The 27,265-nt window shown below is 43.2% G+C and overlaps 1 protein-coding gene and 1 long non-coding RNA gene across 17 annotated transcripts in view; both read left to right on the top strand.

The window, feature by feature from the left end:
• LOC115941206 (uncharacterized) overlaps positions 1-27,265 on the top strand; it is a 76,304-nt gene that overhangs the window by 28,032 nt on the left and 21,007 nt on the right. For 4 of the 16 annotated variants that reach the window (XM_081800281.1, XM_081800280.1, XM_081800278.1 and 1 more), the window contains exons 3-4: positions 12,647-12,674; positions 12,800-13,483. The exons of 5 other annotated variants lie outside the window; for them this stretch is intronic. In XM_081800281.1, the coding sequence (XP_081656407.1) occupies positions 12,647-12,674; positions 12,800-13,009 (238 nt within the window). In that variant the 3' untranslated portion in view covers positions 13,010-13,483. Of the gene's footprint in view, positions 1-1,059; positions 5,411-7,266; positions 13,484-14,078; positions 14,149-25,966; positions 27,260-27,265 lie in introns of those variants that run through there. 7 more of the 16 variants (XR_014139209.1, XR_014139214.1, XR_014139202.1 and 4 more) reach the window with 7 other exon arrangements.
• Positions 17,804-20,636, top strand: LOC145716515 (uncharacterized). Its single transcript, XR_014139215.1, has 2 exons — positions 17,804-18,298; positions 18,499-20,636. It is a non-coding gene; the product is annotated as an uncharacterized LOC145716515 (long non-coding RNA).

The raw sequence follows: 27,265 nt of genomic DNA, 5'->3' as shown, positions 1-27,265 counted from the left end.
AAGACTAAAGAATTATATGTAAATTTAGTACATTAAAAGGGAAAAAAACATTTAAATACTAACATTTAAGCATTCTGGCCTCTATTATTTTAAAATTATAAGTTTGATTTAATGCGATTCATGTTAGAATTCCTGAAACTACAACCATCATCTGTGGTTTGCAGGCTTCTTTTATCTACACAGAAATTTCCTGTCCCATTTTCTCTTTCCCCAGAGACCCATAACAACTTACGTACTGTTGATTTCAGGTTCTGTTTGGGAGGGTAAGGGGAGAGAAGCCATTTTAGACAAACTTGAGGCGAGGCAGAGGACAGCATGAGATGTCAGCCCTCACCTAGGCTGGCATGTTTACTTTTGCCTGAGCGAGTTTACTTGAGAATAAAAATGTCTTCCCACTTAATTAATTTAAAATTCGTTTCTTGAACATGTTCTCCAGAACTCAGTGTGCCCACGTACAATTGTGTATGCCACATTTGTGCACAACATCACAAGTTCTCAAAACCCAAGTCCACAGATCTGGGGTCAGCGAGGCCCGCTAACCCTCATACAGAGCCTCCCAAGTGCCGGGCACCGTGCAAATCTCTTCACACGTATCGGCTCATCTAATCCTTCAACAACCTTACAAGGGAAGAGTCTTAGTCCGCTCAGACTGCCGCCACAGAATACCGTAAACTAGTGGCTTAAACAATAGACATTTATTTTCTCACAGTTGTAGAGACTAGAAGTCCAGAGATCAAGGAGCCAGCAGCAGGGTTGGGATCTGGGAAGGGCTCTAGTGTTGGGCAGATGGGGCCACCTGCTTGCTGGATACTCACTTGGCCTGTCCCCTGTGCTCCTGCGGAGGGAGAAAGTGAGCAAGCACTCTGGTGTCTCTTCTTAAAAGGACACCAATCTTATTGGATCAGGGCCCCACCCTTAGGACCTCATTTAACCTTCATTACTTCTCTAGAGGCCTTGTGCCTAAATACAGCCACACTGGAGATTAGGACTTCAACAAGAATTTGGGGAGAACATATTCAATCCATGACAGCAGGTGATGTTGTTCTCCTCATTTTTCAGATTAGGATGCAGAGATCTAGCCAGATTGAGGAATTTGCCCAACATCACAGAGCTAGTAAATGGCAACACTGGGATCTGAACTCCAGCATCATGCTCTTCAGCACCCTGCTGTGTGTTTCTCTTCAGATGGCAGGAATCCTTTTTTTTTTTTTTTAAAGATTTTATTTATTTATTTGACAGAGAGAGACACAGCGAGAGAAGGAACACAAGCAGGGGGAGTGGGAAAGGGAGAAGCAGGCTTCCCGCAGAGCAGGGAACCCCATGCGGGGCTCCATCCCAGGACCCTGGGACCATGACCTGAGCCGAAGGCAGACGCTTAACGACTGAGCCACTCAGGCGCCCCAGCTGGCAGGAATCCTAATATCACATCTAACAGCCCCAATCCCTGGCAGACAATTTACACCGGTCCTAATATTATCAGAGCATTGCCGTGCCTTTTTTAAATTGCCTTTCCTGCAGGGACATAATCTGTCACTATTATTATTATTTTATTAGAAACAGATTTTTATATTATCAAATTTAGAGAAATAATGTATAGTTACTACTCTTAAAATGCTTATACATCTTAATCACCTAATGAAAACTTCCTCTAAGTGTCTGTATTTATATTCTAATGGTTATAAATATAGCCAGTAGTGATATTTTAAAGGCTCTATTGCTTTTTTAAAGATACAAAGCTTTTTAATCCAAATTTCTACTCAGAAAACTGGGGCATTGTAATCTGGTAAGGCTGCTCGTAGAATTCTTACCAATCAGTGAAGAAAATATTTATACCACCTTACAGACTTCACGATGTTCAGATCAAATATGTACTGAGGGGAATGTGATGACCGGATTGGCAACAGTTCTGGGATTTTTAGTGGAAGTATTCAGGGGTAGGGAAGGTGGGGAGGAATGATGTGTTGGATAAGAGCAAAGATGCTGGAATCTGGCTATCCAGGTCTGAATCCCGGCTCTGCTGTGTCCTGGAGCAAGTCACTGACAGCTCCAAGTTTCAGTTTCCTTATTAGTAAAATGAAGTCAGTAGTAGCTTTTACATTATGTAAGGATTACGTGAGGGAATCCTTAAGTGTAAATTAAATAGTGCCTGGCTCACTAAAAATTAAATTTTTTTCCTGCTTTATAGAAACATAATTGACATATACCATTGTGTAAGTATACAATGTATACAAAGTATACAACATTATTATATATATATATATGTATATATATATATATAAATGATCACCACAAGGTTAGTTAACATATCCCTGAAATAGTTACAATTTTGTATGTGAGAACATTTAAAATCTACTCTCTTAGCAACTATCAAATAGCCAATACAGTATTGTTAACCATAGTCACCATGCTATACAATACATTCCCAGAACTTATTCATCTTAAAACTGGAATTTTACACCCTTTGACCACTTTCCTCCATTTCCCCCACCCCTCCCACCGCCTCATCCCTGGCAACCACCAATCTATTCTTTGTTTCTGAGTTTGTTTTTATTTTTATTTATTTATTTTTTTAAATATTTATTTGACAGAGAGAGACACAGCAGAGAAGGAACACAAGCAGGGGGAGTGGGAGAGGGAGAAGCAGGCTTCCCGCAGAGCAGGGAGCCCAATGCGGGGCTCGATCCCAGGATCCCGGGATCATGACCTGAGCCGAAGGCAGATGCTTAAAGACTGAGCCACCCAGGCACCCCAGTTTCTGAGTTTGTTTTTTAGACCCCACATAAAAGTGAGCTTGTACAGTATCTGTCTTTCCCGGTCGGACTTATTTCAAGTTGCATAATACCCTCAAAAACTTAATCTTTTAAAATTGTAAACTTCTAAAGAGCATGTTTTATACTTCTAAAAAATTTTCCAGGGGTGCCTGGGTGGCTCAGTTGGTTAAGCGGCTGCCTTCGGCTCAGGTCATGATCTCAGGGTCCTGGGATCAAGCCCCACGTCAGACTCCCTGCTCAGCCAGAAGTCTGCTCCTCCTTCTCCCTCTGCCTCTGACCTCCCCCGACCTCATGCTCTCTCTCCTTCTCTCCTTCTCAAAATAAATAAAATCGTTAAAAAATTTTTTTTTTCCAAAACTCCCCAACAGGAAGGGACGCAATGAGTGTTAAATGAAAGAATGCCAAATATCTTGAGAGGTCAATGTCCCACCCCAGCCCATTCTCAGTATTATTAGTTTCACCAGGAAACGGGGGGAGCTCTGTCTTGAAGCTAAACAGGGCCTCACACAGGCAAGAGCATTGCTAGACCACAGGCCTTGTTCTTAAACCACAGCTCCACACCCCAGCCACACATGAGATTGGGGCGGAGCTCTTGCTTCATTCTCTTGATCAACAGGTTCTCACCTTTGCAGTTCTTATGACTTTTTTTTTATATAAATGTGCACGTATGTCCAGTCTTTCTTGGTGATGGCATTATGACATGGAGTATTTCTCTTCAGAATCTATTTAAAACTAGGTATTTCAGCTGTTGGAGTGAATTAAAATTATTAAGTACTACATAAAATATACTTTGGTCAGCTGAGCCTAATTGTAGACTGTGAACCCAGATACCCATCAGCACAACTACCACCCCCACAGACACTGTAGCATCTGCTTGCCTCTATTGATGTGATTGGGAACTTTTGTTCTGTGACTTGGAGAGGAGACCCAAGTGCAGCTGCTGGGATGGCTAAGAACCAAAAAGGTACGAGGGATGGTATGGATTCTCTTCCCACCTAGCTTTTTGGGCTTGGTTGGACGCAGCAGCGGTTAGAGGTGAGGGCCAGGAAGTGGGGGAACTATTCAGAAGAAAGCTTTATGCTTCTCAGTCCCAAATATCATCGCTTCAGATCCCAGGGGATAAAGTATCGAGCACAGAGCTGGGAGGCAAGAAGCCGTGTTCTCCGCTTGTTGGCGGACCGTCGCTCTGCTCTGACAAGCTAAGGCTGCTGGGCTTGGCAGCGCTGGGAGAGGCCGTGGACTTGGCGCTAGCAGCATCGCTTTCATGATGGGCAGCTCCAGCGCTGACTCTTTCCAAGTGACCCTGCGGGAAGCAGACCAGGAGGAGCCAGAGCCGGAGGGAGAGGACCAGGTGGATCTGCATGGTTGCAGCCGCTGGTGTGTAAGCACGAATGACACATCCTGTTGGGGACGCCCTGAAATAGCTGGAGGACACTGAGGTCAAGCTAAGATCCTGTTGTTACCTTTGTAATTTGGACATCAAAAGGACACGTAGCCTGATTTTACATAGTCTGGGAGAACTGGACATGCTGTAACTAAACTATAATTGCAGTTAATGGGCTGCTTTATAAGTAACCTAATTTCACAGAATAATTGGTGGCTTACAATAAAATGAGATTGGTGACTTACAATAAAACAAGGAGATTATAGCCATTGCCAAAAACGCCTATGAATTGGAAAGATTAATATACAAGCAAAAATTATGAATTCAGTTATGCAAAAAGAGAAAAACACAGAGCTTAGAAAGAATGAGACTTGCTTCACGGATAGTTTATTATCAGGAGTTCCAGCATTTCTTTTCAAGAAGAGCGTAGGAGTAGAAATGTGGATGGAAGATGGATGGAGGACTGCCTTGGCATTGGCATGTCACTCTACTTTTGTTTAGATATATTTTTCTTTTTTAAAAATTTTTTAATTTAAATTCAATTTAGTTAACATATAGTATATTATTAGCTTCAGGGATAGAATTTAATGATTCGTCAGTTGCACATAACACCCAGTGCTCATTACATCACATGCCTTCCTTAATGCCCATCACCCAGTTACCCCATCCCCCCACCCACCTCCCCTCCAGCAGCCCTCAGATTGTTTCCTATAGTTAAGAGTCTCCTGTGGTTTGCCTCCCTCTCTGTTTATTGTTTTGTTTTGTTTTTAAGATTTTAATTATTTATTTGACAGAGAGAGCAAGAGAGGGAACACAAGCAGGGGGAGTGAGAGAGGGAGAAGCAGGCTTCCCGCTGAGCAGGGAGCCCGATGCCGGGCTCAATCCCAGGACCCTGGGACATTGACTTGAGCCAAAGGCAGACACTTAACAACTGAGCCACCCAGGTGCCCTTCCTCTCTGTTTTTATCTTATTTTATTTTTCCTTCCCTTTTTTATGTTCATCTGTTTTGTTTCTTCAATTCCACATATGAATGAAAACATATGGTATTTGTTTTTCTCTGACTGACTTATTTCACTTAGCACAGTACCCTCTAGTTCCATCCACGTCTTGCAAATGGCAAGATTTTATTGTTTTTGATGGCTGAGTAATATTCCATTATATATACACGCCACACCTTCTTTATCCATTCATCTGTTGATGGACATCTGGGCTCTTTCCATATTTTTGCTATTGTGGACATTGCATGCCACTCTACTTAAGACTGAAAAAATGTCAGTTGTTTTCATCAGAGGATGGGGTGTTAATGGACATGAGTACCTTTGGTACCACTGCTGACCCCAGGGTATCCTTAGGTTTTGAACCACTTCCAAACCAGCCTTGTCAACTACCACAGGACACATGGTATTGGCTTCCTTTCCTCCCAATGAGAGCCACCTGGGGTGCAGACAATGGGTCCTGGACTGGGGGAGGCATGGCCATGGCTCTGAAGACACTCCCACACAATCTCTGCCCACTTCCAGTTGACCGACATCCCACTGTGGATTCCAGTGAGAAACACCTTCTAGCAAACTCCATTGTTAGATCAGTTTCCCTAAGAACAGGAACCAGGGAAGCCCTCAGTGGCAGCCTCCCTCTCTGTTTATTACCATCCCATTCTGTCTGTCCATTTCTCTCTAGCAACGAAGCTTTCTCTGCTCATCCTTCACCTTTCAGCTGGTAAGTCACTTTCTCAAGGAAACCTCCCCTGACTAGGTTAGGCCTTTCATCACCGTGTTTACTTCTTCATAATTAACTAATACTGACAGAATTGTGTATTTAATTACTGCAGAAAATGTGGGCAAGGATCAGGCCCATATTGTTCACTGATGAACCCTCAGTTCCTGGCACATAGTAAATACAAAATATCTGTTGCATGAGCAAATGCTGGTGTCATCTGAGAGCTCTCCCTACATGGCTTAAGGCTTCAGCTAAGGCAATGGGTGTTTTTCCTCATGCTCTGAATATTTTTAAGTTGTTTTTAATATTATATAAGCAATATGTGAATACGTGTTCATTGTGAAAAAAAAATCAAAGAACACATACACATACATATGAAAGTCATGGTCTTATATATGTGAATTAGGCCACAATAAAGCTACTTTTAAAAAGCTACAATTCTCGGGTGCCTGGGTGGCTCAGTTGGTTAAGCGACTGCCTTCGGCTCAGGTCATGATCCTGGAGTCCCTGGATCGAGTCCCGCATCGGGCTTCCTGCTCGGCAGGGAGTCTGCTTCATCCCCTGACCCTATCTCCTCTCAGGTGTTCTCTCTCTCTCATTCTCTCTCTCTCAAATAAATAAATAAAATCTTAAAAAAATAAAAAATTAAAAAATTTAAAAAAATAATAAAAAGCTACAATTCTCCTTCACAATTCCACACCATCCCAGTCCCATTCCTTTTCCCAGTCCTAGAACTACTGTCAACATGTCAACTTCCAAATCCTCTTCGGTGTGCTTTCATACATATACGTGTCTTCATACACATATATTCATATACATTTTCACATTTTCCTGCATATATGTGGTGTACGCAAACATCCAGAGTCCAATCAGAAGGCAGAAGCTATGCTAAAAACTACAGAGGTTGTTTAACACAGGTCAGAGAAGAGTGAAGAGACCAGAGAAGAGCAGGGAGCCACCCTCAACCGTGGGGCTAGAGGGACAAGGGAGAAGGCAGTGTTATCCTGGTGGGTGTGGGGCCCACCTGGAAGGATCTGGACCCACTGCAGCACTTCCAGGCTAAGGCTGGAATCGCGGAGAAAGGGTTGTAGAGGAGGGGCTGGAGAATCGACAGGATGCTGCCAGACACCCTCTGACACAGAGAGAAGGGGAGAAATAACCTGGCTTCTCCCTTCCTCTCGTTCTCCAGGGTTCCACCACTGGCTCTCTTTGGCTGGGTCTGGAAGGGAGCCTGCGGAAAGCAGTTCCCAGGGATATTAAGCCCAGGATAGAGGATGGTAGAGAATAGATCTGAGCAAACAGACAAAAGACCAGCATATGTGGTTTAAAATAAAGCACATAAAATAGCATCGTGGTATATGCAGTGTTCTAAATTCGTCCTGTCATTTTTGCAGGGATAAAATCTGCTTAAAATGGCCATTGAGAGCAGGCTTGATCCACAGAATCAAGGTTACAGCAGTAGAGCACAGAGGAAAGCAGCAGAAGGTGGAGGTGTTCCAGGAGAAATGCACTCCCGTCCAAAGGGGAGGCACATCACAGAGCGGCAGGTCAGAGGACTGGTTTGGGTACAGGTCTGTTCTCAGGTAACCAGGCTGACCTGCTCTGCAGACAGGTGGGAAGAGAGCTGTATGGGCTGATTCTCACCCAGGAGTAGGCTCAACGACTCAGAGATTTTAGAACCAAAAGGTCACAGAAGTCTCTCATTTCAACTCCTGGCTCTTACAGAATAAGGAACCGAAATACAAAGAAGTGAAATGATGGGCTCCACAGCCAAAGGACCTCAAGCCTATTTTTTGTCATTTTTTTGTTTTGGGGGGCATGGTACGGAGGTGTCAGGGAGACAGCTTAGGACCAATGCCTCCCGTTCCTGCGGGCATTGGGACTGCTGCTGAGTCACAGAGCAGCCAAACAGAGGTCTAACGAGACACGGGGAAGTCTAGAAGCACTTGTTCCAATAGGACCTGTTTCATAAACAATGCTTGGCACCTGGCGTGTCTTATGAAGGAATTCACCCAAGAAGATCTTTTCCTTAGAAACTCTTCTAGCCTCCAGAGTCTGGTTTTAATTGCCTTTAGCAAAATTTCAGAACCTTCAGTGCACTGCAGGAGCTGAGCTGGATACAAAGATGCACAAGATACAATAAAGAGTAAGCCTTGTACTTCTAGGAGTCCTAACTCTCACGGGGTCAGAAGTGAATCAAAGGATTATGATACAACGGGATAAATATAATAATATCTGTGGCACAGAAGAGGGAGGGAGTAACTGCTGGGGGGGTGGGGAGCTTGGGAAAGTGGACTGAGAAGGCCTCACGAAAGTGACATGATGGAAGGTGAAGAAGGAACGATAGGAGCACCTCAGACCTCCAAGTCCAACTCTAAAATAACAGCATTCAACCAAACTTCCCTGAAACACCACTATGATCCCTCAAGGATTGACAAAGCAGCTGTTCTTGCCCCCATTTACTTCTCATTATGTAATGGAAACTGCGCATACATGTAACATGTTTAAAAGTAAATGATGGATAAAATGAGCCCACGGGCCCCATCAGTCAGGATCAGCAGGGCCAGGCTGACCTTCAGAGACGGTGCACCAGAAAGTGAAGGAGGCTCTTCACATATAATTTAATACCGCAACCACATGCTTCTAAGGAAGCCCTGCACAGTTCTGTCTTGCCCCACAATAACACTTTTCAAATGTTTTTGAAAATATCAGATAGCCAACCGAGACTCGAATGATGCTTTTCTCCTTATTGTTGTGCTCCTGCTTTGCTAGCGCCCCAAGCACGTTTGGCCTGTCCGCGGGTGATCCTGCTCTGACCAGGCAGCCCCTTTCCACTCCAAGACACCCCAGACGAGGCTGGCCTCGACAAGCTCATGTTCCTGTTCTTAAGCAAATGGACGGAGAGCTGGGCTTTCACTTCCCCACACAGCCCATGCATTATGACTTTGTGCTTTACCCATTCTGTCAATAACCTTACAACTCAGGAAAGCCACCTGCAGCCTTGCGGTCTGGCTAGACATGAAGAAAGGGGCTGACGTGAGAAACTGTTTCCTTACATGAGCTCGGCAGCAGGTGGTCAGAGGAAGACCGTATGACAGTGAAGCATTTGTGAGCGCAGGCAGGCGTCTGAAACAGGTCTGAGTGTAGCACTTGCTCTTTCACTTCACCGTGGGATCTTGGGCCAGTGATTTCACCCTGGTGAGCCCAAGTTTTATCTTCTATAAATGTGCTTCAAAAGAGCACCTACCTTGTGAGGTCATTCTTTCAACACATACTTCAAATGTCCCTACTGTGTGCCAGGCACCGTTCTTGAAGAAAGAGATACAATGGTGAACAAACAAAAATCCCAGCCCTAGAGCTTACCTTCTAGGGTAAGAAGATAGACAACAAAAATAAAAAGAATATTTATCGTGTTAGAAAGGAAAGGGGTTAGGGAGCGTTGGGAGAGATGCCATTTTAGGTGGAATGACCAGAAGGGCCTGAGCGAGCAGGTGACTTGGTAGATGCAAGCTAAGCAGCAAAAGGACATCCGGGGGCCCACCTTCCAGGGAGAAGGAACAGCCTGAGCAGAGGCCCTGAGGCAGAAGCAAGTCTAGTAGGTCTGAAGAACAGTGAGTGAATCTGGCTGAAACCGACTGAGGGTGGGAAGAGACAGGAGGGAAATGAGGTCAGAGCTCAGGAGGGCAGAAGAGTGGCAGGCTCCGACTTGCATTCGAATAGCATCACTCCTGGGAAACCGGTTGGGAAGCTACTGTAGTGATCCAGGTGAGAGAGAAAGCACACCACGTCCTAACCTCGGCGCCTGGCACGAACCGGCTCTGGATAAGAGTGCCCACTGACCTGAAGCCGCGCGTGCGTAGCTGGCGAGGGAAGACCTCAGCTTTGTTCTCCTTTCTGCCCCTCTCTCAGCCATCCATCTACTGCCCACGTCGTCTTCCTCAATCACCCTGCTTGTCATCTTCTTCCCCTTTTCTTCTCTCTCTGCTTCCTCTTCACTCTGCTGTCTGCCTTTACTTTCTCTTATGAATGGTCTGTCCTCCAGGGCCGAGTTTTGGGGGGGTGGTTTTGCATCTTGGGGAGAGAGCAGTGCACCTCCTGGCCTGTGAGTTCCACAGGGCGCATCAGTGGGACCAGACGTGGGGTGACAGGCACAGAAGGTGCCCAGAGAGGTGGCTCTGCCGTGCAGGTTGTACTGGGGCCGTAGGCAGAGTTTTGTAGCCTGGTCAGCATTCCACCACGACAAGAGAAGCCCCTCTCGGAGTTTTAGGCAATTCCGTAAAGGACGCCGGTGCAGGGGGTTAAGAGGCTGACACCACCGCAGCTAGACCAGGAGAGCAGAGATCAAAAGGCCGTTCTCAGGAAATCAAGAAGTGTAGGGACTGTAGGGAGACCATCACAGATAACCCCAAAGCCTTCAGCACCAAAGCGAGTGCTTCTCAGAAGGAACCTCCCTGATACCAGCCACCACTTTAGTGTCGCAGTACCAGGTAAATGGTCACAGCAGACAACAGGGGCATTCCCAGAAGGCATTCTGACAGCAGGACCACCAGCCATGACGTAACTAAGCATCGTGACCCAACTCGACGCGACATAACACAGAAATGTCTGCAAATCACAGGAACATGTGGCACTACAGCCAAATTCATCATGTCCTTGGCTCAACTTGCCCTCATCCGGAGCTTAAGATACCCAGGGCCACTCTCATCCCCCTGACAAGGTGACAGAAGGGAAGTCAGAGTGGAGAGACACAGGACCTTAACTAACTGTGATTTAAAATATCTTACTTTTGCTAATTTTACAAAAACATCTGGCCCTGTGCATATGCACGTTGCTCGGACCCCTCCCAGGGCCCTCGAGGGTGTGCTATGAGTGAGGGCTCCTGAAGCTTTAGCTTCTCATGGAAAATCTGTCTTTGCCTGGAACCGAAGCAATTTACCTTCACTGGCCAGAGAGCTGATTCCATCATAGGAAGGGACTTTGGGCCAGTGTGAAGTTTCCTTAGGAATTGTTTGCAGCAGTAATGTTTTTTACTCAGCTTGGAAACTGCTAATAGCACTACTAGATGATTTATTAAATTGATACAAATTTGAATTAGTAGAAAATGAGCCACTGTGTGTAGCCTTTACTCTCAGACTTCTGAATCACCTCCCTTTAAGTCAGTAGGACCCAAACTAGTCTATTCAACAAAAAATTATTGCGGGCATACGCCATGCGGGTACAACCATGAACTCTGATTGTAAGGGGCCTCCAGGGGAGGAGACCAGTAATCAAATAATCAGTCAAGGACTAGAGGGCGTCCCACTGAGAAAATGGACAAGTGATCCTAATCTAGTGTTCTATAACAGGAAAGACTGAAGGATTCATTCTTTCAACAATTTTGGGGGGCTGCCTACTCTGTGCCCACACAATGCTAAGGGCCAGGATAAGGGCAAGCAAAAAAGCTGCGGCATCCCTGCCTTTCTAGAACCGTCCCCTGGATGAAACATTATCACAGAATCACATTGCATCTATCCTTACTGACAACCCAGCGATGGCCTCTCTGAAGGAGTGCAGCAGGTGCACCAGTGAGCATATTTGAAGGGGGTTGGTGCAGCAGGACAGACTTTCAGGAGGGGCCACAGTGCACTGAGAACCAGAGGCAATTTAACCCATGAGTGAGGAGGTGGCAGGGCTTGTGGGAGTCTCCCAGGCAAAAGGAGCTGCAGGAAAAAAGACCTTGGGGGCGGGAGGAATGTAGGAGGGAGAAAAAGACAAAAAGAAGCCAGCATGGCTGAGCAGCTCCAGCGGAGGACAGGAGAGAGTATGGATACATGGGGCTGGAAAAACAGCAATGCACTGGTGTGCCTAAAGCCAACGGGAGCCCCAGAAGTTCCTGAGGAGTGGAGAAACATTGCTCGGTTGGCATTAAATGGACAGCTCTGGCTGCAGCGAGAATATTGGATTACGAGGGTTGCTTTGACAGTAGCTGCATCCTAATTACGTCCCCCTTTCTCACTTTCCTTTCCGGTAGCCACAGAGATTTAAATAAATGCCTGCCAGATACTCAGTTCAAAGCACCCGACAATGAAGGGCTATGTGGCTTGGAGAAGAACACACTGCCTTCAGTCAGGCAGACGCAAATTAGATCTTCCCTCCACCTCCACTCAACTGGTGGCCCCGGCGAGTCACTCACCCTCTCTCCAACCCACTTGCGAGTCACTCGCCCTATTTACAACCCACTCTCCACCCACTCCGTAACATGGGGAGAACAATGCCTCCCGCGCGGAGTTAATGAGCAACAGAAAGGGGTGCGCAAATTATCTGGCATTTGGCAGAACTCGGGACACACCAGCTACTATTGGAAGTGACTGCAGTGTAGGCAAGCTAGTCGGGAGAAGATTTCCAACCAGAAGTAACGCTAGCATAAGCACTGGGAATATAGTGCAATCTCTCCTATTTAAAAAAAAAAAAAAGAAATATACACAATATCATATATATTTATGTGAAGAGTACATTTTTATAGAGAGCCGTCTAATGAAATCTTCCTACCAGCAGTGTTGGGAAACAAGTCTATGTTATCTACGCAATTAAAATATATACACATATACAATAAAGTTGAAAAGTTTTCTCAATAAATTACGTTGTGCAAGACTTGCGTTATCTCTGGCCTTTTCCTGTTTGCAGTTGTCCTGTGATGACAAAGGAGAAACTGAACTCATTTGTTTGCCGGTGCATCCCCCAGACTGAACAACATTAGTTTCTCAAAAATGATGTTATTTGTTTCTGTTTCTGCAGAGCCTGCTGGAGATCCGGGCACTTGGTGGTAGGTGTGTGGTAAATACTTGCAGAATGGAAAAATAGGCAAAAAACAAAAGAAAAAAATTTAATGTATGAGTCTGAAAACTGTAGTTTATGAACCAAAATCAAGACACGTCGTCTCTTCCACAGAACATGAATGTCTTGGAGAGAACGTGGCATGGCAAGTTTGAACTCCACACTGTCCTGGAAAATTCAGGATATACGATCGGCATACACCTCAAACAGCTGACTTGGTTTGAAAAGAGCTATAGCCAGTTCCACTGTGAGCATGTGTTATACTTATTTTGCGGCATAAAAATTGTTGCAAGTCCTTTGTTCACAGTGGAAGGAACAATCTAGAAGATTTAAGGGATTTCTGTTTAACTGTTGACACAAGGACTCAGGATCTGCTTTTCTCTTATCTCACCCATTGTAATTAATTAGCTGCCCTGATGAGACCTCTCCTGGCACAAAAAGAACAAGTGAAACAGCCATACATTTTGTTTGTGAAGCGCAGCTGAGCCTAGCCCAACAGAGTATCGATTCAAAAGAGGGAAATAAAATATGCAGCAAAGTTGGGGACAGGGAACAAAGAATCCAGTATGACAATTGAAAGGAGGGTTAAACAAGCATTCAGAGTACCATCAGGAAGGTAAAAAGCCTCAAGAGTCTAGAAAAAAAAGATAAACTGGAGGGACAAGGCTGAGAGGAGGTGGAAGGACCGATTTAAAATCAATGAAGAAATTTAAGACTTTGTTCTAAAGGAATATTTTTACAAGTTGGGTTTATTGAAGTATAATTTACATGCTATAAAATTTGCCTTCTTTTTTTTAAGATTTTATTTATTTATTTGACAATGAGAGAGACAGCAAGAGAAGGGAACACAAGCAGGGGGAGTGGGAGAGAGAGAGAAGCAGGCTTCCCGCTGAGCAGGGGGCCCGATGATGATGATGATGATGATGATGATGATGATGATGATGAGGGGCTCGATCCCAGGACTCTGGGATCATGACTTGAGCCAAAGGCAGATGCTGAACGACTGAGGTACCTACACGCCCCTAAAATTTACCTTCTTAGTATAAAGTTCTATGAGTCTTAAACATCACATAGGGTGTGTAGTTACCACCACAATCAAGAGATAGAATAATTTCATCATCTCTAAATTCCCATTTGCCCCTTGGTAATCAATCCCTCCTTCAACCTTAGCTACCGGCAGCCACTGTTCTGTTCTTCTGTCACTCTAGTTTTGCCTGCTTTAAAGGAATTTAGTAACAGACCTTAAAATGGGGGAGAAAAGGAACTGAGAGTTTTTCTCCCTACCATCCACTCACTTCCTATACCCATTAATAGCATCATTTAGTGAACTTAGGTTTATTGAGGATCTATTATTTGCTAAAGATTTTAAGTACATCATCTTTCATTTTTACATCTTGTCGGGGAAGGAAGTTCATTCTCCCCATTTCCCAGGTGGAAGATGACACTCAAGAAGTGTCAAGCTGGTAAGAGAGCGGAGATTCCAAATCAGAGTTGACCAGAAATGTCACCATGGTCTATCTCTGGGTGTTAGGTTAGAGCTGGTTTGTACTTGCTTTCTTAAACGTTGTTTGCATTATCAAAGTTTTTTAACAATGAGTTTATGCTATTTTTGTAACCAGAAAAAAATACCTTTATAAATATATAAATATATACTATATACAAGGTCTGATTCCAAAGCCTATCCTCTTTGCTGAACAAAGGCGGGGGAAGATAGGGAAAATAATTTAGAAGGGAAGAAAGGAAAGGCTCCTCTTGGCCACAGGCACCCGTTCAGAAGTAAGGAACCAGAATCAACTCTACCAAAAAGACCAGAGTACAACTTTGCTCTGTCTCTAGATCTCACCACTGTCGAACATCTTCAGCTTCAAAAAGTTCCCTAACACAAGTGTCCTTCCAAAGTGGTGAACATGAGCCCCGGAGGCCAGTAAAATCCCACGGAGACCGCTCCAGACTCAGCAGACAATCCTGTGCATCTTCCTGCCTCGTCTCCAAAGACCAGGTAGGAACAAGCTAACCATCACAGGCAAGTGAGGGTACAGCAGCCTTTTCACCACTTTTGGAGAGGCAGGAAGGTGAATCCCAAGACCAGGGCTAAAAGAACACAGGGCACCGTTTATTGGAGGGATAGGGGATCGTATTTAACTAAGACTATGTTGGGGGAACATTACCCATCATGGTGCTGCAAGGGATTCGTGAGGGCATTCTCTGATCTTTAGGCAGAATCTATTGATTGCTTGTTCCAAAAAATATTTGATGGGTCTTACAAAGATGTACATAATACAAAAAATTTTATGTTAACTATACTGAAATTAAATTAAAATAAAATAAAATAAAAACAAGGAAAAAATAATTTAGGTACTAGAACTGCATACCCAAATAGAAAGACAATGAACCTTGACTCCTACCTTACACCATACACAATTAATTCAAGAAGGTTCACAGACCTAAATGTAAAAGTAAAAACTAAAACTTCTAGAAGAGAAAAGAGGAGAATATCTTCACAAATAGGGATAAGCAAAGATTTCTTAGATAAGAGGCAAAAAGCAAGAACCATTTAAAAAGTGATAAATCAGATTATACCAAAATTTAAAACTTTTGCCTCCTAAACAGATAGTGTTAACTACAGAAGCAATCCAAAGGCTGACATAAAATATTTCTAAAAACATATATCTGACAAAGAATTAGTACTGGAATATGTAAAGAACTCCTATACCTCAAAAATAAAAAAATTAAAAAACCTGAACAACTCAATTTGGATTGATTTGAATAGACACTTCATAAGGGAAAAGACATTAATGGCTCAAAAGCAATTTTAAAAGATTCTCAGTATCATTATTCATCAGAGAAATACAAATTAAAGACAGTGAAAAACTACTATTCACATGAATAGCTAAAATAAAAATGACTGCCGACACTAAACGCTGGGAGATCATAGAACAACCTGAACTCTCAAACGCTGCTGGTGACACAACCACTTTGGGGAAAAAGTCTGACAGTTTCTTACGAAACTAAACATGCACCTACCCAATGACCCGGCAATTGCACTCCTAGGTATGCAGCCAAGAGTTAGGAAAGCATTTCCACAAAGAGACTTGTACAAAAACATTCCTAGCAGCTTTAATTGCTAAGCAAACTGAGGTATATTCACACAATGGAATACTAATCAGCAATATAAAGAAACAAAGTCTGATAGCCTAACAGTGCGGATGAGTCCTTAAAACATTGTGCTGAGTGAAAGAAGGCTTATTATATAAGAGTACTTTCTGGGTGATTCCATTTATTTGAAGTTGTAAAACAGGGAAAAATCTCAGAACAGTAGTTGCCTCTGAGCTTGTGGGGATGAAAGAAGGACATAAGTAATCTTGCCGGCCTGATGGGAATATTCTATATCTTGATAAGGATTTTTTAGGCAAGTGTGTTCCTTTGTCCAAAATCACTGGATGGTATACTTGAGGTGAGTGCATTTTGTTGGATGTAAATTTTAACTTAAATAAAAAAAAAAAACAAAGAAAAACCATAACCAAATATTGAGCTTTAGTTAATGATATGCATACTAAAATGTTTAGGGGTTAAGTGTATAGATGTTTGCTATTTACTTCGAAAAAATAATTGAAAGAGGGATGGATACCTAGATAATATGTGATAAAACAAGGACAATTAAAAACTTAATTAGTGAATCCAGATGGTGGGAACATGGATGTTAACTATAAAATTTTGTCATCTTTTCTAGATATTTGAAAATCTTTGTAATAAAATTTTGGGGAAAAAATAGGTTAGGATTTAAGAGAAAGGAAAAATGCAGGTCAGACAAAAAGGATGAAACTGAAGTTAGAACATCATAAAGAACTACAGATCTGTCTTTGAGCTTCCTAAGAGCCAAAGCAAAAGAAAGAGGGTGAAGGCAGAAGAGAAAGAGGAAGATGGAGGAGGAGGGAGGGAAGAGAGAGAGAGAGAGAGCACAGCCTCAGTTACATAATTAGCAATGCCCATAAGATTTTTTTTTAAGTAGGCTCCATGCCCAGCGTGGAGCCCAATGTGGGGCTTGAAATCATGACCCTGAGACCCAGACCTGAGCTGAGATCAAGAGTCGGACGCTTAACAGACTGAACCACCCAGGCACCCCTGATTTTTAAAAAATTGTTCTAATAGAGCACCACTTTTCCTGATACAAGTTTTCATCAAGAGGGCACTATGCAATGTGGTTCTATTAGGTAGTGTAAGAACAAGGCTCAGAGACTTTATTTCTTAAACAAGCAAGAAATTCATTTCTCTCTCATATATAATAATCTGTAGGTAGTGTTCTGGGACTAGTATGGTGGCTCTATTCAAGGGAAAATAAGTGATTGGGGCTCCACAATTCAGTAACCTAGGAAATGGCTGTGATGATTTTATCCAGGAAAAAAAAAAGTGTATCCAAAAATGTAAATACCCTTGAAAATTTCTAGGAAATATTCTAACACTTGTCTCATTGATCTACTCCAATGTATCTTGCTAAATCCATTTCTCTCTGAACATGTACCATATGCTACGTACCATAGAGAATGATAATAATAACTTTTTTGTGCCGTATTTCAACAATTCTAAGATGTATAATTTTTTCCCCACATTTTGGCACCTCTGAAATCAGGATGGGTCTTAAAATCAATGGCATGTTGTAATTGGGATTTTTTCCTTTCTCTCTTTTTTTTAAGATTTTATTTATTTATTTGAGAGAGAGAGTGTGTGAGCGTGAGAGATAGAGAGAGCATGAGCAGGGGGAAGCACGCTCCCCACTGAGCAGGGAGCCCGATGCAGGACTCAATCCCAGGACCCTGGAATCATGACCTGAGCCCAAGGCAGATGCTTAACCGACTGAGCCACCCAGGCGCTTGATTTTTTTCTTTCTTAATGGTACACAAAATAATAGTGTTTCTTGGGGCGCCTGGGTGGCTCAGTTGGTTAAACGACTGCCTTCGGCTCAGGTCATGATCCTGGAGTCCCAGGATCGAGTCCCGCATCGGGCTTCCTGCTCGGCAGGGAGTCTGCTTCTCCCTCTGACCCTCCTCCCTCTCATGCTCTCTGTCTCTCATTCTCTCTCTCTCAAATAAATAAATAAAATCTTTAAAAAAAAATAATAATAGTGTTTCTTCATTCAGTGGTGCATGTTAGATTTAACAAAACACATCTACTACTTCATGGTTCAAAATATTTTCATCTTATTTGAGTCTCACAACATCATATTTTGGTGAGATAGGTAGTTATTTCTATTCCAAATACAGAAATTGAGATTCAGAAAGTTTAAACGACCTTTCCAAGGTCCTCAGCTAGACTATGATGAAGCCATAACTCTAATCTGAACTGTCTAAATTTGAAATACCCTGTTTTCTCCGATATCACACAAAATATTTAGGGAATGAAAGCTCCTTGGAAACAGGGAATCTGTTTTATTCACTACCATAGCATCAGAGTACAAAACATTGCTTGGCACATAGCAGATATTTAACAAGTGTTTATTGAATAAATTAATATTACAGAAGGGAATGAGTGGTCACAAGGGAAAGAGCCTGTGGGCTGTAGTGGGCTGGGCAGTTTATACAGAGGGTCACTATCCTGCCATCTTCTCTCCGCTTTGATGTACTTCTCATTAATCACTCAAGATTTTATTTATTTATTTATTTGACAGAGAGAGAATGAGAGAGCACATGAGAGGGGGGAAGGTCAGAGGGAGAAGCAGACTCCCTGCCGAGCAGGGAGCCCGATGCGGGACTCGATCCAGGGACTCCAGGATCATGACCTGAGCCGAAGGCAGTCGCTTAACCAACTGAGCCACCCAGGCGCCCCTCATTAATCACTCAAACAGTACCTACTTCATGATGCCTAAATCAGATTAAGCTAAACATATTTGCTCCCTAATAACCTGAGAAGCAATCCAGTATTGGGCAAAGTGTACTGATTTTCACATGAGAAGATCTGGGTTTAAATTTCTTCTGATTTTGGGGCGCCTGGGTGGCTCAGTCGTTAAGCGTCTGCCTTCGGCTCAGGTCATGATCCCAGGGTCCTGGGATCGAGCCCCGCATCGGGCTTCCTGCTCGGTGGGAAGGCTGCTTCTCCCTCTCCCACTCCCCCTGCTTGTGTTCCTGCTCTCGCTATGTCTCTCTCTGTCAAAAAAATAAAATCTTAAAAAATAAAAATAAATAAATAAATTTCTTCTGATTTTTAACCACCTATTAGCATAAAATTTGGGGAGAAATTACTTAACTTTCCAGAGCTTCAGTGTTCTTATCTGCAAAATTGGGAATAATAGAACTTTCCAGATTGCCTCACTGTGAGGCTTCAGTGAAACCAGATATGTGAATACAACTCACACAGAACAGGAGCTCAATAATATTAATTCTCTTTCCTAAAACATGCTCCATTTGAACTTGGTAAGCACTTCCATTTTTGCACTTCACATTTCCCCCCCAAGATTGTGGGTTTCTAAAAGAACCCCATTTGGTTCATACCCCCATTTTCAGAGCCCTGGAGGCTGACAGACACATGCTAAGTACCCTCAGATATTTTCAGAGTTCCTTCATTCACGTATTGAACCTATAAATATTTATCGTGTGCCAGTCCCTGTTCTAGTTGCTGACGATACAACAATGAACAAAACCAAAATCCCTGTCCCTGTGGAGGCAGATGGATAATACATGAATAAATAATGCATGGTGTTAAGTGCTATCCAGAAAAATAAAGCAGGGAATGGGGATTGGAAGTTGGGGTGGGGGTGGGGGAGTGACTCGTAATATTACTTTGAGTGTTAAAGAAAAGCCTTACGGTGACATTGGAACAGAGACTGGAAGGAAACGAGGGGAAAATCATGCAGACCTCTGGTGTAAATTTTAAGAGCAATAGAAATATCAGTAGGAAAAATAAATGAAAAGAAGTAGACAAAACATTCCAGAATGTGGGAACATTTGACCAAAAACCCGATAGAAGCAAGTAACAGGCTCCCTTGGGCAGTACTAAATGGACCAATCTAACTGGAGCATCAGGAAAAGAATTTGTATTTTATGTTAGGGACAATGGTGAACCACCGAAGGCTTTTGAGCAAGTGGGTGTGAAAGGATCAAAATAGCACTAGAGGACGCTTACTCGGGTAGAGCAACCCATGCAGGGAGTATTAAAGGGAAGAGATGACAGTTCTAGCCCAGACATCTTAAGGTTGACTTTATGGGGGGCTTTCAAAAAGAACACGCTCAGTGAACGGTTGGAAATGTAGGCTTGGAGTTAAGAGTGAGATTTGAGATTTGAAGCACAGAGCCATCTAAATCCCAACAGCTGATTGTCATCATCTCCCGAGCCTCCCAGACTCCATCTGCGAGCAGCAAACAGATCTTGTTAGAATTTTACTTCTGGCCTGAAAACGAGTAGAACATTCCTCTTTGGAATTTTCCAAGCTTAGGCCAAGACTAGCCAATCAGAGTCAGCAGTAATGAGAATGATATGCAGGACCTGACGGGGAGACATGCCAGCAAATTAAGTAGGAAAAAAAAAAAGCCCTGAAAGGTGGGGCACAACATGCCTTGGGAAGCTGAGACTCTCGAGAAATCTGGAAGAACATATATCATGCCAGATGCTTCAGCCTTATGGGAGGCCTTTTGTTTAAAGGCGTGCTACGTGAAGTGATTTAGACACCTTTCAAAAAAGCAACAGGCCAGTGATTCATCGTGTCTGAAAAAGCGTACAGACCCTCACGTTGGACTTTTCAGTCAAACACTGATTGGAAATAACAAAAGCCATCTCTTTGCCATTTGGAGTGATTTCTCATTCACCCACCAACCAGCAGGAAGAGAGTCTGTGGAACCCGGGGAGTGGGGTTTGTAAACCGCAGGGAGAAAATTTGCAGGAAGCAGTTGCAGCTTTATATAAGATTCTTTAAGATTCTTGAGTCCTATCGATGTGCTCATGGCTGTGTGACAGTGGAAATCTACCGCTGAGAAAAAAGAAAAGAAAACATTATCAAAATAAGCTTGGTTCTCACTGAGAAAAGCAAAGGACTGCCATCTTGCCTGGAATCCTGGTGCGTGTACCGTGGGCCTATAATTAGCTATTGGCTTCCAGGAGAGACCAAAGAGATGCAAAAGAGAGGGCCTCCTTTCCTTGAAATATATATTTTTTAAAGATTTTATTTATTTGAGAGAGAGAGAGAGCGCAAGCAGCGGGAGGGGCAGAGGGACAAGCAGACTCCCAGCTGAGCAGGGAGCCTGCCACAGGGCTCGATACCAGGACCCTGGGACCATGACCTGAGCCGAAGGCAGATGCCTAACCGGCTAAGGCACCCAGGTTCCCCTCCTTGAAATGTATTCTCTTAGCCCAGGAATCTGTAAATATATTGCTTACATAACCCCCAGAAGAATTGTTTAAAAACTGTGTAACTCCCTGCATATTTTCAGTTGTCATCTAAAATTTTTCATCATAAGATGATGGTAGATTGTAACGGGGAGAAATATTTCACGACACTATTTGACAAAATAGGTTTTAACTCCCCAATGAATGAAACACCCCACATCTTAAAGAAATCATATAAAAATTTTATAAACCAGTTTCATCCAATGTTTCTCAAAAAAATCTGCTTGTCTTATAAGGATATTTTAGTTAACTTTAGGAGAATCAGCATCACTAATGTACACTGTCCGGCTGATCCAAACCCAGAGCTTCCCCACAGACGCCAATTATTCTATTTCTAATGCCAAACTTCACTCTGAACAGAAATATGTATGAGATGGGCCAAGAAAGGAAGCCCTATGCACATAATAAATAAAGATGTCTTCACCAAACCAATATTTCTTTCTTGTTTTTTACCTCTATACACATCTACAAAAAAATAAGACCTTTTTCCTGCACCATTACCCCTAACAAAAGCATTTAGTCCATATTAAAATTTCTCACATGCCTCCCAAATACCCTTTATGACTGATTCATCCCACCCAAGATTCAATCCTGGACCATGTATTCCAGCTGGTTGTTACACATCCCTTGTCTCTTCTAATAGAACATGCATTTTAGTAGGAGTGATATGGTTCCCAAGGGAGTGAAAATTAATTCTTGGGGGATGAAAAAAAAATCTTACTTTTTTTGTGTACAAAGTAAAGATATACATATAATACATAAACATATACACAGTATACCTGTGATATTAAACTTTCATGGTGGAGGGGACAATTAGGAAAAAATGTCTAAAAAGCGGGGGAGGGGGACAAGAGATGAACAATAATAGAAATAAAAAAAGGTTGAGAAACGCTGATCTAGAGCATTCCCTATTTCATGGCACTGACAGATGGATGAGATCCCCAAACCAGTATTTCAGGGTACTACCTGATTGGTTCACAGGGGAGGTTTTTATAGCCCAGGGCAATACCCCATTGTGAGATTTGGGATGTATGATGTGGCAGACATGGAAATGTCCTGCTTGGATATCCCCTTCAAGAAAGGACCCCATCTGTCCAGATGAGAGGAATGTGGCTAGCTGAGACTCCTCAGAATCTCCCTCAGCTTTCCAGTGGAGGCCACACTCTTCTCCAGAAATGCCCCGGCCAGTGAATGAGCAAAGCTGGTGTACAAAGCTTGGCCATTTTCACCCAATACAAGAACTTCTAAGAGGCCATCTTGGCTCGGAAGCTCCCCCATTGATCTGACAGAGACGTTGCGGGATCTGCATCACCTGGCAACTCCAGCAGCCCAAACCTGCTTTCTCTCTTTCTCCTTCACAAATGTCACTCCCCAATAAAACATTTGCTTGCACTCATAACTCTCAACACCCTCTTCCTGGAGAACCAAACTGGCTTCATACCTACTTTGCAGGATTCTGTGTGGATTATATTACAGTAGACTACACAAAGCCCAAGTGTATGGAGCCAGCATTTGGTGTTTTATAAATGGCAGCTGTGATTTCAAGGATGTCTTATAGCTTCCAGTTTAATAATAGCGTGTTGAGATTTTAGATCTGTTGAGTCTCTGGGGGATCATACAAGCCAAATCTGCTCGAACCAGGGTTAGAATTCACAGAACCGTCAGTTTAGTTCCCCTAAAACCAGAGTTCTCCATGTCCTTGAGTTGCAACAGTAGGAGGGGAAAACCAGCTCATCCCTGTCAGTTAGATGCCTATTGAAGAATTCCATCAACAGCTGCAGGCAAAGGCAGGAGTCAATAGGAAACCGTGTTCCATGTTGCTGTTGCAATTCAATATTTCCTGAAGGCAGAGGCCGCCTTCATGCCTCAGAGAGTTGGAATCAACCTGGGATTCATGGAGGCAAGTAAAGTTGTGAAGGATGGAAAAAGGTCACTCTGTCCAGTCATAATTTGATTCTCTCCACCCCACTGCTCTCTTACACCAATATATGAATGAAGGGTCAAAAACACACTTCCTGGTCAAAATGTACTTGATCCTGAATTAGTCAAGACTCTGTGGTTGCAAGAAACTGAAATCTGAATCAAACTAGCTATAAACAAACAAATAAGTAAACACAGATAAAAGAAAAAAGAAGGGGCGCCTGGGTGGCGTGGCTCAGTCATTAAGCGTCTGCCTTCGGCTTGGGTCATGATCCCAGGGTCCTGGGATCGAGCCCCACATCGAGCCCCACATCGGGCTCTGTGCTCAGCAGGAAGCCTGCTTCTCCCTCTCCCACTCCCCCTGCTTGTGTTCCCTCTCTCGCTGTGTCTCTGTCAAATAAATAAAATCTTTAAAAAAGAAAGAAAAAAGAAGGAAGGGTGGAAAGATGGAGTGGGCTTATGATTTATTGGTTTATTATTTATTTGCTTCTTGCAATGGGAAGTCCAGGAGAAGCCGACCTCAGAGGATTACAGGCATTTAGCAATGCAGGAAGATCTCTCTCCTTTTCTTTTCATCTCTCTGCTCTGCAGATGGGCTTGCTCTACCTTCTGCAGAGAGGAAATGGAGCATGGTTCAGACGGTTCTTGGTTATATCATCTCAGTGACACCAACTTCCTTCTCCAAAGCTGGATATAAAGTCCCAGGGAAAGACAAATTGGCTCAGCCCAAGGCCTAAGCACGTTTCTAGCCAATCACTGTGGCCAGGTAGAGGAAGGCTATGGTTGGCCACGTCTGGATCTCAAACCTCTGAACTGGTTTGGCAGCCCATTAAAACTACAAGGAAAAGGTGTGGGATCATCTTACCCCAAACGAGATAAGGCATTGTGTCAAAAGAAGATGGGGGAGGGGATGCTGACAAGCACAGCTGACAGGTGTCCATTACAGATCCTTTATGCCTCAAGGTCTTGCTTTGTTTTCCAACAAATGTCTCTGAAAACAGAGACTTTTATAATTGCAAAGAAAAAATTTTGTTGACAGAAAGAGGAGAAAATATGCACAAGACAGGAGATGGGTAAATAAGGCTGACATTAAAATTCTTTGGAACAAGGGCGCTGGGGTGGCTCAGTTGGTTAAGCGTCCAACTCTTGATTTCAACTCAGGTCAACTCAGGGTTGTGAGATGGAGTCTGCTTAAGATTCTTCCTCTCCCCCAACCCCAGCACGCATGTGTGCTTTCTCTCTCTCTCTCAAAACAAGCAAACAAACAAACCCCAAAAAAATCGTTGGAAGAGTACATCATCTCTTTGTGATTTCAGGTATTTGATCTCTAGGAGGATGACTCTCATGTCTACTTCTACCAGCCCCTAATTCCAGTCTCTAACCCTCAGGGGATAAAAATATCACCTACCTTACAGGGCTTCTGTGAGAATTATATGAGTTAATGAAAGCAAAACATGTAGTACAAAGCCCGATGCACAGAAATCTATTTTATAAATAAAAATATAATTTGTATATATTCCAGTAGCACCCATATTCCTACTACATACTGAAGGCTTTTTACTGCAAATACCTGCAACTCTCTGCTTAGGCCCAGGGAGACCCATGCAGAGAATTAAGGCCCCCAAATCAACTCTCAACCAACAGGAGTTAGCGGCCAAATGCATGAGCTTCCTTATCCCTCAGTAGGGCAGCTCCGAGTTCCCCAGCATGACTACATTCCAGCAGACTCATTTGAGAACATGCCCTTTTTTTGGCTTCCTTTCCTTCCCTGTCTTACTACTTCTGCTCCCTTGTCAGTGTTTCCTGGAATCATCTCCTAAATAAACTGCTTACACTTGAATCCTTGTCTCAGGACCTACCTCTAGGGAACCTAAACTAAGACCATAAATTTGCAAAAAAAAAAAAAAGTGGAAGAAAATGCACTAGAATGTTCACCATCACTATTCTATGATTGGCGGGACTGTAAATGATTTTCCTGTTTATTATCTATATTTAAAACATTTTCCACAAATATGAACATGGATAGCAACTAATTGTTATGGAAACAGTCTAAAATCTTAAGCCTGGTTTTTAGTCTCTGCTGGACCTCACCACCTTTGTCTTCTACCGACTTTTAACTCTACATACTTAATAAACAGGTCTTAACTTTTGCCCCCACTGAGTCCATCCCTAGCTCTGTGCCTTCACTCATACCTTACTCGGCGCTTTTTATTAATCCTACCACTTCCAGTAGGCCTCCCCTATTCCCTCCAGCCCATGATGCCATTTTTAAAAAAGATATTTATTTATTTATTTGAGAGAGAGAGAGCACTCGAGAGTGAGAGAGAGAGAGCACCAGCAGCAGGGAGGGGCAGATGGAGAGGGAGAAGCAGACTCTCCACTGAGCAGGGCTCGATCCCAGGACCCTGGGGTCGTGACCTGAGCCGAAGGCAGATGCTTAACCGGATGAGCCACCCAGGCGCCCCCCATGATGCCATTTTATGTCCATTTTTTCCATGAATCATTTCATTGACATTATCTGCATGCCTTACATTATTTTAAAGATACATTATTTTAAAGTACTTCTTTGGTATGGGTCTCTTCACTTTCTGGGATACTTGCATCACAGTAGAGCTATTTCCAACACTAAAACGGTGTTGGACCAATTCAAGATAAAATACTCCCTCCGCCCCCACCCAAATTATTTCAAATAATATCTGAGCTGCATCTGCTGTTTCAGTCTTTAACAAAGTGTCTTTTTTACGGGACAGCAGCAATGGGGGAAGAACAGGAAAGAAACAGAAGCTGGCTCTCATGCACTCATTCCATCACCCATAAATGATCTTTTCATGAGGACACGGCCGATAAGGAGAAAAGGAGAGACAAAAAGCATTCTTGACTTAGGAATGGAATAGCAGCTCCCCCTCTGTGTCTGATTCAGTTACTCAGAATGGCTTTCTTACGGCTGTGCTTTTTGTGAATTATGAGTCTCTCTCTTTCTATTCCCCCCAGGCTTCATATTAAAGACGAGATGCAGCTGCCAGGGACTCCAGAGATTTCCCAGCAGTCTACTATGGTGAAATAAAATACCATGTTATGCTGGAAAACTCACCAGTCCTTTCTTCACATAGGCTGTGCTATCTCATGGCCAGGATAAGGGATCCCAGGCCTGGACACTGACTGTTTCTCCTGAGATTTGTCACGGTCGTCTTCTAGACGGTACTCAAATCTTTCTGTGTTCCAGCTTCCCACCATGCTATTGATAATTGTCTTCTAAAGGGCTGCTATATGTTTGTACAATACGTGTACACTCCACCTTCTTGAACTACTCTCCCGAAGGAGGGTATTTGGTTACTATTAGAGAGCAACTATTTTACTTCCAAGGAGAGAGAGGTTCTGCGGCCCTGTTGCCACAGATGATTCGGGACACTGGCAGGCTTGTGATCTTCCCTATTTGCATCTTCTGTGTCATTACTACCAGAAGGGTTGCATTATATAAATGGGCTGAGGTTTATACATAATGATTGGTTGAACTACTTGTGATGTTGCAATCTTCGCTTTATCTGCCCCAGAGAAAAATGGAGCCAGCTAAACGAGGTGTGCCACCCTGCATGGAGATTTGGAGCACACTAGTGAAATGTTGGGAAAGTGTCCCATTGGAGACTATCTCTAGCTAAACAGTTTAAACCTTATTAGAGACTGAAGCTAAAAGTTAACACAATGCCCCATCCTCATATCCTGATTTCAATCTTTAAATAATAGGATAGGCCGGGGTGCCTGGGTGGCTCAGTCAGTTCAGCGTCTGCTCTCAGTTCTGGTCATGATCCCAGGGTCCTGGGATCCAGCCTCCCGTGTCGGGCTCCTGGCTCAGCGGGACGTCTGCTTGTCCCTCTCCCTCTATCCCTCCCCTCACATTCGTGCTCTCTCTCTCTTAAATAAAATCTTTAAAAATAAAAAAAAATAATAAATAATAGGATAGGCTTCAAATCCCAGCAAAAGCTTAGGTGAGCCTATAGCAAAAGAGAAGGAAGAATGTGAGATATTATTTAGTTCTTGCTGGTAACATTAGCTCTCCAAGACTCAACAGACCATCCTCTCTACACGCTCCTTTCTCTCTCTCCCATTTTACTCCAGTTATTGGCTAGCAAATAGGATAAATGAAGATCCCCCTTTCTGTCGGATATACCCTGTATTCAGAAGTCTTTACTAGACTAAAATTGGATACTAAGTATTGAATTTCTTTCTAACCCCTCTTTGGGGTATACATGGGAGAAGAGGTAAGGATCCAATTCGTGATACAAATGTTCATTT

This window comes from Leptonychotes weddellii, chromosome 12, assembly GCF_054177405.1.
Source record: "Leptonychotes weddellii isolate Sample4059 chromosome 12, ASM5417740v2, whole genome shotgun sequence".
NCBI classification, from domain to species: Eukaryota; Metazoa; Chordata; class Mammalia; order Carnivora; family Phocidae; genus Leptonychotes; species Leptonychotes weddellii.
The sequence above is the reverse complement of the archived record's forward strand: the minus strand, read 5'-3'. Positions and strand labels throughout refer to the sequence as shown.